Genomic DNA, 19,898 nt, shown 5'->3' on the forward strand with positions numbered 1-19,898 from the left:
GTTAATTTCCTATTGGTATGGAAAATAAAATATTAATTTTTATTTTCATGAGTCAAAATAATTGAATAATTAGTCAACTCTCAACTTAATTTTAACTATGTAAACACCATCGACATTGTCCCAGCACTTGAGCAAAAGAGGGTATAGTTGTCCCAGCACTTGAACAAAAGAGGGTATAGTTAATTACCTAAGCATGGGAATCCATTTTATTGGATTGGAATATCAAAGGCCATTGTCTTTAAGAAATCCTGAAACTCTATAGGTTTTAAGAAAGTCAGGATTAACTTCTCTTTAAACCACAATCCCAATCTAGTGAATAAAAATCAACAAACAAGGGCTTCCCTGGTGGTGCAGTGGTTGAGCGTCCGCCTGCCAATGCAGGGGACACGGGTTCGTGCCGCAGTTTGGGAAGATCCCACATGCCGCGGAGCGGCTGGGCCCGTAAGCCATGGCCGCTGAGCCTGCGTGTCCGGAGCCTGCGCATCCGGAGCCTGTGCTCCGCAACGGGAGAGGCCACAACAGTGAGAGGCCCATGCACCGCAAAAAAAAAAAAAAAATCAACAAACAAGTACAACATTTCTAAGGAGGGAATAAATTATCTACTGTCTGCTATGATTTCTTAGGCAACTAATTCTCATTGAAATGTTGAATGCAAAGATAACTAGGTATCTACAAATGTACTTTTTAGAACTTTACAAAAGCGTAGAAAATTATAAAGATAGGACGCTACATGATTTTGAAACTATGCCTTAATATTCTCATTCCTAAAATGACTCACGACCTACTATGGCCCAGAAGTTTTCAAGATTGGGCCAACTAGAGATTAGAACTACTTTCATGCTCCCCAATTCAAACTATATTCTTTCCAAAACTGTATAATGTAAATTCTGGAAGCCCCTAGGTAGGCTGCAGTTTAAGCCCTTTATCTAGTGCATTGCAGGCAATCAAATGTGAGGTCATAGCACCTGGGCATGTAATCTCATGCTTTTGACACTACTATAGGCACTGAAACTCATCTCTGGAGATTCGTCAGGAACAGCCCTCAAAGTCAAGAACTAAAGAGAGTGTCAAGAAATCCTTTAGAGAAAAAATATTGCCAAAGAGAAGAGGAAACCCTGATTGATTCTTTTTTATTCTGTAGTGGGGCAGAAAATAACTTCCTCAGAATACTGTGGATACCTTTAAGTATTTCAGGAGCTCTAAAGAAATTTGAACACTACATGTGACTGACATTATGGTTTGAATATTGCATAAGTACCTTTCAATTAAAGAGTGTGGTTTTATTTTACTGATTCGATATTTTCCAGCCAGATAAAAATAAAATGCTCAACCCATTTATAGCTAAAAGGAAAGCATCCTGACTTAATTTTTTAAGCCCATCTTGTGAATGCTTCTAATAGGTTGCAGAGGTAATTAAGTGGTATTGGTGAGCAAATTAAAAAGAAAATCGAAATGAGTATTTCCAAGACAGTCTTTTTTATGCACACAAAAGTATCATTAAAAAAACCCACAATATGAAACATTCACTAACTTTCCAGGCTTTTGATTCTGTCTGCTATGCTACTAATGGAATTGGTAGATTTTCTTTGGGTGGCAGATTTCTTGTTATTCCCAAGGCCAATGGATGTTTGATGCAAAGAGCAAATAGTAAAATGCAAACAAGCATTATTTACTTTATATGAACTTGGTGATTATAAGAGTTTTGGCGAGTCTTAGAAGAAAAGCAGTCTCATTATTTTATGGTTCAGCACCTCTTGTATTCTTTGCCATTTTCTAAGTCCAAGGAGAAGAGAGCTAAGCCTTTAGAATGTACCAATTCAATTTCTGACCTCTCCCCTTCCTACTCCAAGACTGACCCCATGGATCTCACCAACATACATGGGGAAAAAAAAGATGGAAAAGAAATTACTTTTTGAAAGTGTAAGTCTCTGATTTACAATCTTTAACAAGTGGCACGTGAGAACTCAGGCTCCAGTTTATTTTTATCTTTTTGGCCGTGCCACGTGGCTTGTAGGATCTTAGTTCCCCGACCAGGAATCCAACCTGGGCCGGGCGGTGAAAGCGCCTAGCCCTAACCACTGGACCACCAGAGAATTCCCTCAGGCTCCAGTTTAAGTTGATGAAATAAAAGTAAAAGGTTGTAATAAAGAAATAATAGAAGGGTAGCAGCCTTTAGATTAGAGAGAATGATATGGGGATTTTAATGACTTTCTCAGGACAATCAGTTGCCTTCATTAAATTTTATGCCTTTGTGAACCTAGTACCTTCTTATACAAAACTCACTTTGCAGGTATAGAACAGGAAAAAAATTAAAATCCTTTCTCTATGGTGACAGGCAAGTAATTGATCCTCTTCAAGGCCAAGCTGCCTTATCCAGAAAAATGGGATAAACCTGAGAGATTCTGGGGGGAATCAAATGAAAATTTATGTAAGAATATATTAAGAAACAGAAATGTAAAACCAAGTGTAAGGTATCACTTGGCAGATGTAATTTGGAATTTGAATGAAATTATTTAAAAATTAATAGGTACAGCATGTTAGAGTTGGAAAAGACCTGGAATCCCCTAATAGCCGCATCACACAGAGATGTAAGGTAAGTCCGTGAGAGCTTAAAGAGATGATGATAATATTAATAACAATGAACATGTAATGGATGGTTAGTACATGCCAGGCATATATTATCACCTCATGCACTCCACCAAACTCCCTTACAGAATATGAACCTGGGTTACAGGTAGCTGAAGTTGGAACCTTGCCCAGGTTTTCCTACTCTGGAGTCTGAGCCATAACCTCAGGGCCTCACAAAGCCACCGCACCTCACGCCTTCCACGGGCTAATTGGAAGAGCCATATTCAGATTCTGGCTCCACTCACTCCATTCTGGCCTTTAGGTAGATAATAAAAATTAGAAAGTGCAAAAAACAGGGCAGTGGGACAGCATGATGTAGCACCAGAGCATAGTACAGGAAATGAGAATTTTGGTCACGTACTTCGCCCGTATTTTTACCCCTTTCCTGAGCCTCCTGTGCCTACAAGTCCTGTCTCTGTATGTCTGTGTGAGAGGACAAGAATCAGGGGGAAATAGAGAGGCAATTATTCTTGAGCTATTATTCTCATATTTTTAAAAACATATTATACTGTATCCTAAAATAAGAATCCACAGAAAGTGATGTGGTCTTAAAGTTCAAGTTATGGACTCAAAACTAATAGTCAGTGATCATATGCATATTATTATGGAGATGTTGTGTCATATATGCCTGGCCCACCACTTAGAGCCTCAAATACATTATCTAGTTTAATTGTCACAGCATCTCTACATAGCTCTGTAATCTTCATTTTCTATCTGAGGAAATTTAGGCTTGGAGAAGTTAAGTCAGTCACCTAAGATCACACTTAGACTAACTCCACACTCTTAAGAACAAAGTTGTACGCTTTTGAATTTCTTCATAGAGCACAGAGGCACTTCCCTTAAATTTGTAGGAGTTGGTGGAATCTCTAGCCATGACCTTGTCCTCGCTTTCTTGTACCTCTAACTACTCAATTCCACCTAATAAATCCATCACAGCTTTGATGACTGACACTTTGACAAACTCAACAATTTCAGGTGTGCTGACACTCCTAATAAGGAATTAATCCCTAAGTCAATGCTAACACCATCTACTAAGTTGCTACAAGTTATTAGATATTAACCGATTATCAAGTTGAAACAACAATTCATTCGACCAATGTCTATTTATCACAAACTCCTCCGTACTGAGCACTTTGCTCGGTATACAGAGGGCGATACAGAGAGCTGGTCTATGGAGCCAGCAGTAGGTGAGCGAGTCTCCGTAATCAAGATTGATTTCTCAGCTTCTGTTTTCCTTACCTCCTGCTGTCCAGGATACCATAAAAACTCAGCAAATGTTATCAGATAACATGCCTAAAAAGAGGCCAGTATGTTTAAGTAAGTTTTAAAAAAAAAAAGTACATCTGTGTAGATGAAACAGTTAAAATGTCACAGCTTCAGAGATGACTGTCTCTAGAGTGAAGCTGTATGAGGTCAGAAGACGTCCATGAACTCAGGGCTTTCACTGTCCTCCCACAGAGCAGCCACGCTTCAAGGTCCCTGACGACATTCAAAGGGAAGCTTCCCCGATATTTCTGCCTTAAATGTCCAACATATGGAACAACACAGTAAAGTGTAAGAGCACCACTTTTATCTCTAATTTTAAAAAAATCTGACACATTACTCTGGTGTCATTTTATTCAGCCAGCGTCTAGTTTTTGTTTTCTTTTTGCCAGTTGAAAGCAACTCATGCTTTATACTGGCAGAAAATGAGCAACTAGAATTCCATTTAGAATAAGAAACATGGAGAAAAGCCTCATCCGTTAAGCGGCTGATAACGATGCTGAAATGTGCAGAAGCACCAACATCTGTTTACCCAGTAAACCCGCGTTTCTACTCTCAGGTTTGAAAGTTGACTAATGATATTAAAGACCAATGGCTCTCCAAATATGTCCATGTTCCTATCTACAAAATGAGGAGGACATCCTTTAGAAATGTGCCAACTCCCTGAGCTAACTGTTACAAAGAGCTCAAAATCTTGTAGATAAACTTCTTGACAAACAAGACAAAATCAGGCTTTTTCTCACCATACTACCAAGACAGTCTTAGTTGTACCACTAGCCTCTTCTTGATCATTTCAAAGCTGGAGAGACAAATGTGCCCAGCCTAATTCTCCCTTCTGCAGCCAAAAGGGGGTGACACACCTTGGTGGGTAATCCCACCCTAATGCTCAGGAGTAGAGCGTTTGAACACAGAAGTCTTCCCCCTCACTTAGTGACCAAGAGGGACTGCAATTCCGGACCTCCTGAATGCCCCTGAACACGACGCCTCCCGGCATCCTCCAACAATAAGGAAGAGTCAGGGAAAATTTTCTTGCCAAGAGAGGCAACACTCGTCTGGTGGCAACCGGTTCTAACAGTCTGCTAAACCGTTCTGGAGATCCCAGAACAGCTAGATGCAGGCAGCCTGGGCTTTTGCAGCTCTGTTTCCCAGAAATTTCCCACTGGTAGATGGCATATCCAGTCCACTGCTCACCACCTGAAGCAAACGGGGTCGCAAGCCATCCACTCCCAAATGAGCGAAGATGGTTGTCCCTCCCCACCCCCATTCCTGCCTCCATGGATTTATCATCCAGCCTCCGACCCAGCGGCCACTTTAAAAAAGGAAAAAGAGTTTGCTTTTGAGGAAGGAAAGTACACTGTATGCTTTGCATCAAACTAAGTGTTAATATGATTCATAACAGGATTCTGCTGGGATCCTCATTTATACATTTTTGAGGGTGTAACTAAATGGGCTGGCATTGAATTAAACACTCAAGGGATATTTAGGAAACATTGTTTGATTAATACAATCAAGGATAACTACAAGAATAGCTAAGTTAACAGAACATTCTGTACAAGTATAGTTGAAGTCCACAAGACTTCAGACTGTAGAGGAAATTGCTTTTTACACTACTGAAAATTGATCCTGAGCCCATGCTGACCTGCCTTTTAAATACAAGATGCAAGAAGACTCCCTAGGATATTAAACCCTATCTGAGAGTACTTCAATGAAAGAAGCAGTCGAGGACAGCATTTTCCAGAGTGTGTTCTGGGGAAGATTGGTCCCCAGAGATAATGCAAAAAAGGGTTTCAATGGTTAAGTGAGTCTAGGAAGCCTGTGTTTCTACTCCTTGAAGACTTAAAATGCACATTAGCAAATTAGAGGATCTGAACATTCCTATACTAGAGAAAACCCTGCTCCACTCCGGCATTCAATCTATTTAACCACAAAGTCCTTTTATTTTTTTAAAGTGATGTCTATTCAAATATCCATGGAACCATAGTTTTCCAAATATTGAAGAAGATATATTTACTCAGTCCTTTCTAGTTGATAATAATTATAACAACACTATAAAAATTCACCAAAATGTGTCCTCATAAACGTTTCTAGAATGAAGTTACATACTCGGGACCTTTGTGAATCACAATAATTTAAGTGCTTAAATTACTTAAGAGAGAATGTCAAAGTTTTTTTTTTTTTAAGCTATTTGCAATTTGTTTCTTCATTCAAAAGAATATCCACTCTTTCAAATAGAGAGTATTTCAGGCAAGCATATGGGTCTGCTGTTTTGAAGACATAGTGAAGAATTTGTCATTGGCATTCAGAAGGAAGGCGATTATGTCACTACCCCCATTCAAAAATCTTCAATAGGTCCCCATTACCTACCAAATCAAGCACAAACTCCCCAGCCTGCTATTCAATGTCCTTCACAATATGGACCCAACCCTCCTTTCGAAAAAAATAATAATTATTATTGAAGGCCTCCTATGTTATCATAGTACAATGCAGGGGCAAACAGGGAAGATGCTTAAGACATGGAAAGTGTCCTCAAGAATCTTACAGTCAAACAGGATAATAAATAAGTCATGTAACCAATTACTATAGCACAGGGGGAACCTGATTGTCAGAGGAGAGAATCAGAAAAATGTGCAATAGGACTTCAGAGGGAAGGAATTACTTTCCACTTGATGAGCCTGGGGCTAGTGGCAGGGCTTAGGGCTGGGCTCAGGGCATGTAGATGCTCTACCAGCTGTAGAGCCCGTAACTTCGCTTTCCCAGGGATGAATGCAGGATTGCATTTTTAGGTTCCTCATCATGATGTCAGTTGTACAGGGTCAGCTGTCAACTCTTTTAAAAGCAACTTTTAAATAAAAAATATTTATAATATTTTATTTACTATGAACCAAGCATAAAATTACTGTCATTTTAGAGACATCACATCATTCAATCCTTACTTCCCCATATCTATTAGATTAGATATTTATTACTCCTGTTCTACAGATATAAAGTGGAGGATTGCCCATGACGAGTGACAGATCTGAGGATTTAAAGGCAAGCAGGGCGATGCCAGAGGCTACCTCCTTAACCACTGTACTGCACTGCCCCTAAGTTATCGTACCTCACGACCAGGAAAAAAATCATTATTCATCCAACATGCATCATTCGTTTCTACTTGAACAACCTTGCATGTGTAAGTGGAATATTATTCTTTATCTTCTCCATTGATTGATAGATGTCCATACTTCAAAACTCATGGCAGGGAAAAAGAAAACTATCTAGACTATGGTACCTACACCAAGGGAGAGGCTGGCATATTATTCTGGACTCTGTCCCCTTCCCTTCTTCCTACATGTAATCTATCAGTCCTCTCACCTCCATCTCCACTGCCACTGTCTTAATTCAGCCCTCATCTGCCCTCTGGACTATTAACCCTTACTCTATAATTAGTCTTGTTTTCCTCAAATGTACTCTCCACATTCTCAAAGAGCTTTTTAAAAAAATATAAATCTCATCATAAACTCCTTTCACTTAAATTTCTTTAATGGTAAACCCATATCCCTGGGGCATGGATTAAAAATTCAGATGCCCAGGACCTCCCATGGAGATCCTGATTCTGTGTGGCTGTGGTCTGCCTGGGAATCTGTATGCACAAGCCCCTTAGGAGCTCCTTATCTCCAGAAAAGTTTGGTAAACAGTGCTCTACAGGATTAAGTATAAGCTTCTTAGCCTGGTAAACAAGGATCTTCACTTACAGCCCCTACTTGCCTCTCCAGCCACCCTCTTCCCCATGCAGCCTCTCTCACAAACAGCAGCATCAATCTGGTTGTTGCCCTGAACATGCCATGTTGCCTCACACTTCGGGGCCTCTGCACCGGCTCCTCCATCTGTTTCCCGTCCACTCCCTACCTTGTTGGCCTGGAAACACCCACTGAAGGCCATCAAAGTCTTTTAAAGCCTCCCCAGTTTTGCGGAGGCTTCCACAGAGATTTCAGACAGAATTAATCACTCCCTCGTCTGCAATACCTTACAACCAGTAAGTTATATGCGATGTTAGAAGCCTGCGCAGTTATCCGTTTACATTTCTGAGTTACTTACTAAAGAGTATAAAGAGGAGAGGCACCACATCTTATGAACCATGTATCTCTAGCATCTAGGATAGTGATTCCCCTCAATTACATGGTCAATAAATGTTAAAAGAAGAGAATACTGGGGTGGGGGGGGGTCCACGTTAATCGCCAAGCTAGACTTTTTAAAAACTAGTGTTTATTTAATCCTAGCAGTTACCCTATGAGATAATTATTGTTCCCATTTCACAGGTGAAGAAACTAACATTCAGAAAGATTGTTGCTTATAAGTGGCAGGGCAAGGCTGAGTGTTCAGAGCCGCGTGCCTCCAAAGCTCCTCCCTCCGTAAACCCCACGCCCTCTGTGTCAACAGGCCTTCCTCCATCCATGCCCCAGAACTGAATATCTGCCTTGCTTAAGACTTACTTGCATACTTGCCCCCCACCTCACGGGAGACGGTAAGTTACTGAAAGCAGGGACCCTTGTAATTTTCATAGTTTTATTCCCAGAGTGCCTTGTTCAATGAATATCTTTGTGTATTGATTTTAAGCAACATACACTTAGAAGAGGTCTTGAGAGATGGAGAGCTTTCCGCCTCCAGACAGGTATATGTACATATCAGCCCTGGTGTGTGACAACGTGTCATAAAAGGACACCCACAAGGTAGATTCCACAAGCTTTCAATAATCCATGATTTATCAACTTTTCTACATCATTCACATTTAGTACATAGAGATTTTGGAGGTTTTATTTCAGCGGGTGGCATTTGTTACAAATGTTAGCTGGAAGAAGAAATATGAAATTTTACACACCTAGCCTACTTTTGTAAATCTCCAAACTTAAAAAAAAACCGAATGTTTGGTTTTGAGGCCACAGTGACATCTCTAGCTGGCGGTGAGGGTTAAGGAATGAGCGTTTTGATGAAGCAAAACTTCTACTGACAAAAGGGTAACAGCTTCACCTGGTATGAATTATTGGTCTAAAAATAGAGTACAGTAAAATATTCTTAACTGTATAATTCTCCTGAAAATTATTTAGACTTTTGGAATCCATTTCAGGATAGGGTCTCAGCCTCTGTAATGATTATCCTTTATTATTCTCCTTGTGACATATAGAAATGCCAACAGAGAGAGAGATTCTAATTGATTAGATAACGGATAATGGAGAAGTTGCTCTGTGTTTACAAAATACACCTCACACTTCTGATATTAATGCCCCACCTTCAGTGTCCTGCACCTGAATCGTGACAGTCTGCCGTCCTCAGAAAATCAACTCTAAGGCCTAGTTATTCTCTTACCAAACCAGGAAGAATAGTCTTTCCTTGTAAACAAAAGCAAGAAATGAAGAACATTATCTCACTACATATTATAACTATCCTGTAAAATGAAGGAAACAAAAATGCTCATGCTACACCTCTGATTTAAAACAAAAAAGCAAAAACCAAAATACTTGCAGCCTTCTTCTATGTTAAAAGACAAAATGCACAAAGAAAAAATAAGACCCATGAATGTAAACATTAGATTCCTGGCGCTTGAATGTAAAAGATCATCTAATTCAGTCCTATTTCATAACTGAGCAAAAGTCTGAAGAGATTAAGAGACTCATCCAAGGCCACAGAGCTAATTAGAGTCGGTATAGGACAGGAGGACAGGGGAATAAAGGAACTAACAGTTATTGGTTCCAGGCAATGTTATGTGTTTAACCCATGAGGTCTCACATAATACAATATAATCTCCAGGACAACCTTGAGGGTAAGTAGTTTTTCCCCACTTTGCAGATGGAGAAACTGAATCTAGCAGACGTTGAGTAAAACTGGGATTTGAACCCATGTCTCTCTGCCTCCTAAGTCTGTGCCCTTTTCAGTGCAACCCTGACCCTAAGGCACACAGGCCTCTTGACTCACAGTCCGAGATTCTAGACAGAACCTCAAGCGGATGAAAAAGGGCTCGATACAGGGCTTGCTTACGTCACTAAAAGTAAATTAAACCTGCTCAAAAGCAAACTATGAAAAAACTGGAAGGCATATGTAGGAAATCAACAAAAGCATGTGCAGCCTAAAAATTCAAGAATTACTTCCAGACTCTTTACCTGTATGTGAAGACCCATGGCTTCCCCCAAGGTCAGTCTCATCCTAAACAAGAAGTACAAGCAAAGTGGACCCTGAGTTCATCATGGGGAAACTATTTGCCGCATTAAGCAATTTCCCTTGTTACATTACATTACATTACGCTACAAGACATATCCATACACTTACTTTTGTATAGATAACATTATGAAAAGAAATCCCATGTCCAAATTCTGACCATATGTATATAATTTACGACAACATTAAAGAACAAATAAGACAAATCCCATTTTAACTATTGTCTTAAAAATACTATTTAAAATAAGAATCTAAAATTTAAGACCCTACCTGTAACCAAAATAATTCTAAGTTTAAGCTGATAGCCATTGCCTTATTTAAGGCAGCGTTGCATACAATAACATTTTAGTAAAAGAAAATAATTTTTATTATCTCTTAAGGATGTAATAGGATTTTTTTCAAATGTATCAATATGTTAAAAAATAGAGCTGATGAGCACAAAGTTTTGATCGAATTGTTTCCACCTTAAAAAAACTGAAATCTGTGGATTTTGCTTATTGATTCAGAAGTGGACCTACTACTGCTAGACAGCTGAATAAGTAATCATTTCTGCCTTGAAAAAGCAGGGTGACAGACCAGGAACCAAATAATTACAATACAAAATGTGAAAGATGCTAAAATAGAGGTAGAAGGTGCCACTGGGGTGCAGAGAAGAGAACACTGGCTTATGCCCCGGGCAAATCAGGAAGGCTTCCTGGAGGAGATGACACTAGAATTAGATTTTCCTCAGTAAGAATTCCCTAGACAGAAGGAGAGGGACACACTTCCTTTAGATCTCGCTCCATTATTTCCCTTTTCAAGACCTGGCTTTCCAGCAAGCCAAGGGACCTTATTGCTGTATAGAAGGGATAGTAAAATGGTTTACTTTCATTTTAACGAGAAATCAGATTTCAGTGAAATCCCATAGTTGTTTTCTTGCTGATCGTTAGAAAGGGAGTGAATAGCTCACGACTACTGAGGGATAAATTTGGTAGATAAAAATGGTTTATATTATTGTCTGCTGTGACATCAAAATATTTTTAAAGGCCAAATTAAAAGCAAATGTCAAATAGGAAGATGAAGAAAAAGTTATTCTCCCACTACCCCACCACCCCCGTTCCTAAATTTAAAACAATAAGAATTTCAAGGAACTTTCTGAGGGTAGAAATAAGAAAGACAGAGAAAAGGGAGAAAAATAACATGGCGTCATTATAGACTATTCTTCCGAAGTAAAGACAAGACAATGAAGGGAAAAAATAGAACACGTGTATTACAATGTATAGCACCATAAGGCTGTGTCTGATGCTCTGGAGGGCTTCAACAAGTACTGTTCAGCCGAAAATCAATTGAAAAATCAGCATGATAACAGAGCATGAGTTGCCCTATAATAGCCTTAAGACCCCCAAGGCTATGCAAGTCCCTTTCATCTGCCACACTGCACTGACTCCAGGGGATCCTCACTTCCCCTCCCTGAGTACTGTGCCCGGCTGTATTTCTAACCCACTGCCTTACCCTCCCTTAGAAAGGGGAGCTGACAGGTCTGAGGATGTTTTAAAGTGGTTCTAAAGAATTTTTTTCTTTCTGCTTTATTCTTTATCTTTTCTGGACATGTGCACTCAAATTCATCCTATAATATCCACAATTTCCACAATATTAAACGGTCAGGCATAATCTCTGATTAACCTAGTAATGGTCTCATGTTCTGAATGCCTTAACTAACCTACATGAAACTGCCCCTTAATAAAATCAGAGTTCAGGTTTATGCAAACGTGACATGTAAGCAATTCACTGCATTGTTATAAAAATACATACAGAGTTCATTCCAAGATTTCATCTCAATATTTCTTCAATCATTTCCTCACAATGCCTGGGGTTTGTTCAATTTATATTTCTACTTGGCATTTGGTGCAAACCCCCAAAGATAAGATACATCTGTCCGCTAGTCACAGATCTTGGCATTTTTACCTTAACTCAATCGTGAAATGATTGGTTGAAAATTACCTTGCTTATCAGCAGGATTTCCTCATAATAAAACATTTTATTTCCAAACTTTTGAACGTGACATGAGATGTACCAACTCAGGAGTGACATATTAAAGCTTAAGGAGGACATATAAACACCCTGATCCGTGTAAGGGAAGGAAAAGCTAATTGGAAGTCAGCTTCCCTGTGATTATCAGCTTGTTTATGGGGAGGGAGGATGCCTCTGAATGGCACTGTAAATTCATCCCTGATTGTGGCGTTAAAACCAGAGCTCATTTCCACAAGCTCCCAGAAAGCCCCCCACCCAATCCATTTTGTTTAGTTACAAAGGGTTGTGCACTGTTTTCAGAGAATGACAGTTTCTCATGCTCTGATTTTCTCCAGTTTCAAGAAAAATTAATCAGTTGCACAAGCCAGTTGTCAGATTTCACTTCCCTCATGGCAGAAAGCACACATATTCATTGTCTGTTATAAGAATAAATTTTAGTAATTTTTCCCCATGTCAATATGAATATTAGACTGACCCAATTAATATGAAATGCTTCTATGCTGCTGGAACAGACAGTGCTACAGAAAGAGCCATTTGCACAACCTGTTCATGATTATGGGCCATAAGGACACAAAGATGGCACACACATTTGTGGACCATCTGAATTCTTAAACGGAAAGGGGAGGGGGAAGGGGAAACGGCATGACGTTAGCTTGACTGTCGTGGGTCATGTTTTTTAATCCGGAGTATTGGACATGTAACACAGCAACAAGAGCTGATCATTTTGTTTAATCACCTTTTGGATCTTTGCCAGATGGTCTCTATTGAGAGTGCTGCAAACAGAAAGAGATGAACTGCATCTAACACGCCACCAGAGCTTTCCCGTAAATGTCTGAGAACAGATTCCAACAAGAATTTAGTCTCAGAGCAGAAAGGGATACATTTAAAAACTATGTGCATTAACTATACTTTTCCCCATAGAATCCTCACTTGGCATGAATAATTTACCCACTCTTATGCTAATGGGATCATGAAAGTATCCCTCTGTCTTTAGTGCAGCTATTCTCAGCTTTCAGTAATTACCCCACCCAGTGAAAATAACATGGCTTCTGCATTGAACACCGACTAGTACCTGACAATTAGAAAGATCATGGCTGACAGTGGACTGGTCCAGAACTGGACAGAGAACCCTTGTAGCCCAAGGAAGAGTACAGACACAAAGTGACACTGGTCATGGGGGGGGCGGGGGATGAATAGGGATGAAAAGTGGAGGAAAAGGGGGAAAAAAATTTTCCATTGTCAACCTTTCCTTTCTCTGACTTGCTATCAAGATTTTACTTAAGCAAAAATATGTTCTTCTTTACATTACTAAGTGTAAAAGACATTCATGACAAGATTCATTTTAAAGGAAAAAAAGAGAACACACCTAAGGAAACGAACTAGAGTTATCTTTAAAGCACATCTGCATTAAGTATTTATCAGAATTTTTAAAAAATCTAAATAGTGGAAAATCCTCTGCATTTTGACTTTTGGAGGGAAAAAAAAGATTACCAAACCAAAAAAAACAAAAAAGAAAACTCTTTCTCAACCTCTGTCCACAACTCCATGTTCGGTAGTTCACTGTGTAAAAATTATCAGGCTAAAACATCTGGGAAAGAAAGCTATGAAACAGCAGGGAACGTGGCTGGTTTATTGTTTATCTTTTGTTTATGAGGCAGTATTCAAGTTTAATTACTACTCTAAATTAAACTCTAACTGGCATCAGGAGACATCCCTTTACATGACTAAGTTAAAAAAAAATCTAGAAATCACAACTCCGGGTTTTTCAAGTAAATTGATACATATAGGAAGAAATTACTCAAAATTAACAGCAATTATAGAAAGCTTTAAGTATTTATGGGCACCATTACATGCTCCTAGAGCATTTATTTATTAGAAGAGTTTAATTTTATTTCTAACGGTTGCTATTCTAAAAAGTCCTAAGAAAATCAACAGAAATTATTTGCATGTTTGCTGATGATTAAAGGATAGTATTCTTTTTTACTTTATTTGGGGAGCCAAAAGAGAATGAAAATGCAACATAAATATTCTATAATACAACAGCTTCTTCTGTGGCAATGTTCGATTCTCAGTTACATTCTCAGTGAATCTTCTGATACAATTAGGAGGACAGGAAGGAAAAGAAATGTCACCATATTTATCATAGCAGTAAGTGACCAGTTTTGGATGAACTTAGTTCTAGGAAAAATAAAAGTTAAAAGCAACTAGCAAAAGATTATGCCAGATGGCATCTGTCATATTGTATTTAGGGTTATTTTAAAGAGATTGCCGCCACTATGAAAACATTCCATTGACAGAGTTTTCCTAGACTGAATAAGAAATCCCAGTAGAACATATTCAGGACCCATGTAAGTGGGTTTGAGGTTTTTTCCCTCTCCTCCTTTAAATATAGAACTGGAATATTTTGGTGGAGAAGATACTATTTCATGCATTATATAATAACTCAACAGTGTAATCCTATCTTAGACTCTTGCTTACCTATAAACACACTAAATCTACGGTGGGTATTTTTAGATTTCAACACCATGATTTCTGAAGAGCTGTGTAATAAATAAATATCTAGCTATGGAATTCTAGTCTCATTGCCTGGATGATAGAAAGAGACATCAACAGAGAAGTTTGGTAGGTGGCAGAGTTGAGGAGAACTATGCTGGCTTGTACAGCCCTGTGTCCTGAAAGATGAGAGACGTATAGATGCTCGAATGCTAATGGATGTAGGTTAAACTGGGTCTGGCAACAGTATGGTTAACGTGCGTGTGGTGTGCAGTGTGAGCTCAGCAGTTACTGGGCCAACTGTCTCGGTATTTCTGGGAATCCTGCCTATTCACAGTGCAGGGATTGTTCAATTGCTGCAGAATGTACAAAATGAATTTTACAAAAATGAATTGTAAGGAAGGCCCCATTACAACAATTTTACAGCAAAGATGTCAACATCAATTTTTCTTTCATGCCTAGCTAATGATTAAAACAGCATATTCTATTTGCCTAAGACAATTTATTTCATACTGGCACATCAAAATATTGAAATACAAAGTTATCTTTACTCTACCCTTTTTATTCACTGCTGCTGAACCCACACCATTGTTCAAACCCGGAAAAAATAAAACAAACTTGGCACGAAATACTTAAAACAAAGGCTCATCAATATCCTCCAATTTGTCAACATCTCAATTACAGCACTGGAAAAAATGTAAATTTCATGTGCTCTAAACACTGAGAGGTCTATTCTCTTGCCAATTCACATGCGTAACTCCCATCAGCGTTAATGGGAGTTACACAAACCCATCAATAATAATAATACTTTGTACATATATTGTGCCTTTCATCTAAGGCTCTCGAAGTGCTCTGTGAACAAGGGGGCTGCTTCCTAGTCTTTACTCTGGCAAAACCCACAATGAAATACAAAGCAGCTTTTGACTCATCAGGTACAGAATTAGGGACCCCAAGCCTTATTATCAAGCCCAATTTTACTGATGGGAAGCCAGACACAAAGAGGACCAGTTACTTCCCCAGAGTCCCAGTCTGCACCCTAATTTTATCCCTGAAAAACCAGACTTTTTTCTTCATTTTCATGTGACTAACAAGATAAACTCCCTTCCTTTAGCTGCTTTTAGCCAAAGAAATCAGAGTGAATTAGTCTGGTTCCTATTTATGTAGTTTACTGCTAGGCATGTGCTGTGTGGAAAAGATAGTAAGGTCAGGTTTCACATTTTATCAAGTTTGTTTCTTAGAATATTTTTAAAATTTGATTTTTCCCCCTCCTTTTGGTTTGCTGCACAAACATGGAGAAGGAAAAGATGACCTTTCACCTGTGTAACTGTAGCTCTTTCCCTATCAAGTCATAAAATAATGAGATATTTTTAAGTTCCAAAGTAAAGATGTGTATGATTCATTTTAGTAGAAATATTCCCCAAATTATAAAGCAACATAAATGCATATATTGTTTTACAGCATATGGCTATTAAAGTTTAATTTAAAATGTGTATGAAAACATTGTCTTTAGTACAATTCATCCCTATTTTTTCTGTTTATCATAATTTGTTTTGAAACTGAATCATTTTACAGTTTTCCATATGCCTGTTGTGCTAATAAATTCTGAATAAGCAAGAAAACTCTTTTCTAAACTAAAATGCTTGATTTCCAATGAAACACTTTAATATATTTAATACGAAGAACATAAATTTCCTTCGTAGGTTTTCCATTATACATCGACCCTAAGATTTAACCTAGGATAAGCATATGTGATTTCAGTCAATATCTCTGTTGACTTTGCCCTGAAGCAGATAATTAATCTTTCCCACAGAAAGCTACTCTGGACAATTTGGTGGGACAAAATACCTTGAAAACATATATAGAATACCCTTCAACATGTGTTTTGGAGTCACTGATGTGGTCAGCCAGGTAGGAAATTCTCCATGCCAAGAGAGTCTTCATTTTCTAGGGATCATAACTTTTTTTGTCCCTCACACTTTAATACAGTAAAATGACTGACTTCCTCGTACTCAAAATACATAAGCTACCATGTCCATTCTTTAATCCCATGGAGATATGATTAAAGGAACAAAATCCTACAGAGATCAAATCCTTCAACATGGCATCAGTGGGTGCAGCTACCCACAACACAGAGGTTTGTGTGTTATGGTTTTTACCCAGTGTATTGGTCTCAGAGTTTTTCTCTTTCCCGACCAAAAACAAAAGCAAAAATAATAAGCCAGCAAAACTAAACAAAATGATAAAACTCTATGCCCTGGCCGTGGCCGCAGCCGTCCTGTGCCCCAAACCTCAGGGTCGTCCTTCTCTGCCTTCCCTTCTCTCTGGTCCTCTCCTGCTACCTTGCTGGCCATAACTCAACCAAGCCAACTGAACCAGTCAGTTTTAAATTTCAGTTGGGACCTTGGTGACCTGTTAATGAATCTACAGAGAGGAGAAAAACTCAGTGTCGAGTTATGCCTGGTGTTGCTAGCTGACTTTGAGTCAGAAATGCTTGAAGCGTTAACGTAATTGCAAGAATGTGAAAAATGAAGCGCCAGGCTCCTGAGCAAAGTGAAAGGTCAAAGCGAGCCTCACACACAACAGTCTTTGGAAGATAGCCTCATTAGACCATTAAGTCTGCTTCTCCTTTCCCCCTCTCTCGTACCATGTTTAGGGTAATTTGCTTTTATTAATCAATACATTCCCTCCTTTGTGGCACAGTAATTTGGGGTGGAGGGGAAGGGCGGAGTCTTAGAAAGCTTTTCAGATTTAACCACACCAAGAAGTCCTTCTCCATGACATGGAAACACAGTGAAGCCACTGCGTTGCAGATCTACTGAATGTATATACATTTCATCTTCAGAATGCCTTATAGTTTAGTTTTCTTACATACTGTCTAAGTGGTCTAATAAAAACGGTATAGAAAGCCTAAACAGATACAGTTCACAAGTTCTTCCACAATTTACCATCTGACAGTATTCATTTCTGTGTTAGCTGCAACTTGTTAAACCTAGATTCTAAGTTGGACCCATTCATAAGTTAATGGCATCCTAGAAGGGACACTTTTCTAGACTCTTCTAGAATACTAGGAATCCAAAATCCATGGCCAGGAACTTGGAGTAGTAAAGGCCCTCGCCCTACATCAACCACCCTTTTCTAAATGGCATATATGACTACAGCTCAAGCTGTTAAAACTGTCCTCCACTTGGAAGACTGTCTAATGCTTGAATATTGTGGCCATAAACACAGTCATAATAGAGATGAAATAGACCTAGGAGATCAGACACCATCTAATGTAAAATATTAAAAAGTAAAATCTATACACTTTCCTGGCCCACATTCAATAATGCATCTTCTTTTAAATTATTATTTTAGCCACAGAAGAGTCATCCCTACCAATATATAATTGCTCTCTGTGTGATAGGTGAGTCTTCAATGGTCAAATTTATTCTAAATTACTCTAGGCTTCCTTGTCACCTGTAGTTGACGTCCCCCTTGCCTTCTGATTATTCTAATTTTTAGGATTTGTTGACAAAAGTCACCACGTCAGCTGAATGGAAATGGGGACAAATAATCTAAGAATTTCAAAATCCACCTTCCCAAAACACGATTCCATATAAAATTCACACAGTACTTTGGGGCTAAAAAGAACAGATTTTTGCATCATGTGTGCTTCAGAGGCAACATTGCCTGATTATAGAAAACCCTCATAGTTGATGTTACGAATAAAATATCCCATTTATAGTATAATTCCAACTACTGCATCATAGCAGCAAAGTAGGTCTGTCATTCTATTTACTTACACACAGGAGTAAAGTGCAGATAACCAAATTTGTAAAAGAATTGGCAGAACTAATCGATTGTTATTGTAATGCCTGCTTAAAGATTAGACATCTCACTTTGGCCTTTTTTTTTTTGTAAGTAATGTAAGTTAAGGAAAGGAAATATTGTCTCCCTAAATAGCAGCTGATGACACTCCCTAACCTGCCACTCTCCTGTTTACAGGGAGGCAGATGTACCAATATCATAAAATACTGAAGTTATTTTAGTCATGCCCACTTTGCACAGGGAGAATGCTTGACCTTTTACCTTGTTCACTGCTGTTGTCTCCACTCTGGGATGCATGGCCCCCACTGGAGGGCCCTGGGGTGCCTGCTGAGTGGGTGGAAGTTGCATCATCGTGGTCTCGCCAAGATGCAGGATTCTGATGTCAGGAGGCCAAGGAATTTTCCCACAGTTACCATTTCAGCCATAAATGAGGAATCAAGAGGAAAGGTGCAGAGAGAGACAAAAAATACGTACATATTAATATTTGGGGAATTAGGCACATATAGATGCCATGTCACAGTATGTTGTCTTTTCAGCAATAGGTACCAAAAGAAAGAAAAGATGCTCTAAAATCATGATGAAGTGATGGTTACATCAGTGTACACATTTGCTACAACCAACTGAAATAGATGCTTATACACCAGATGCATTTTATTATACAAATTATACCTCAATAAAGTGAATTTTTAAAGTTAGGAAAAGAAAACCTCCTTAAAACTCTAAAAGCCTGCTATCTTAATTAGGGCACACTCTTCCAAGAAATAGGTCCCAGTGCTCTTGGATACCAAATACTTCAGAACATTAACATCTACAAAACTCTATGACTCCCTTAAAAAATTCACAGACTGTAGAATGTATGGGACAGCGCTTCACATCAAATACACTGCCCTACTGACTCTCAAAATTATCGTCAACTTATTATACAACCAACAGAGACAATAATATTAATCACTGAATCAATACCTTCTGCTTTAATTTGCACAAACAACAATCAGAAAATGAAACAACTATGAACTGTAACCCATCTAATAAGATGGAAAGGACTTCCTTTTGAGCTGCATGGAAGGCTTAAAGTCACAGAGCAGTGCTTTTTCCTGGAAGAACTGCTTGTTTTAAGGGACACGTAAGGTAAGCCGGGAGTTATAGCTCACGCTACTTTGCTGAGTGTATTCTTCTCCTGTTCCTCCTCCCCTTTCCTGATCATTCCCAATACCCTGCTGTTGCTTAAAGGAAAACAGGAATTCTAATGTACAGGAAGGACTTTATCAGCACCACATGAAGGCAGGCAAGAGATGGAATTTCCTCTGGCAGAAATGGAGAGTAGGAACAGCACATGAAACAGACCAGCCTTAAGGACAGAGCTGTACACTTGTCACCTGTATGCAATGACTTTAACTAAGCACACAGAGCTACTAGCAAGCAAATTTGTTCTGGGGTGCGGGGCAATACTTTGGGGGCAAAATAATCTAAAAAGCCCCATCAATCTCTCAAAGTACACTATTTCTTCTTAC

General features: G+C 38.9%; 1 protein-coding gene across 8 annotated transcripts in view; it reads right to left on the bottom strand.

Moving 5' to 3' along the window:
* Positions 1–19,898, bottom strand: part of MEIS2 (Meis homeobox 2) — a 200,754-nt gene that overhangs the window by 166,108 nt on the left and 14,748 nt on the right. For all 8 annotated transcript variants that reach the window (XM_067742421.1, XM_067742415.1, XM_067742417.1 and 5 more), the window contains one exon: positions 18,649–18,763. In XM_067742421.1, coding sequence (XP_067598522.1) covers positions 18,649–18,763 — 115 coding nt within the window. The remainder of the gene's footprint in view (positions 1–18,648; positions 18,764–19,898) is intronic.

This window comes from Pseudorca crassidens, chromosome 1 (assembly GCF_039906515.1).
Source record: "Pseudorca crassidens isolate mPseCra1 chromosome 1, mPseCra1.hap1, whole genome shotgun sequence".
In the NCBI taxonomy this organism is placed as follows: domain Eukaryota; kingdom Metazoa; phylum Chordata; class Mammalia; order Artiodactyla; family Delphinidae; genus Pseudorca; species Pseudorca crassidens.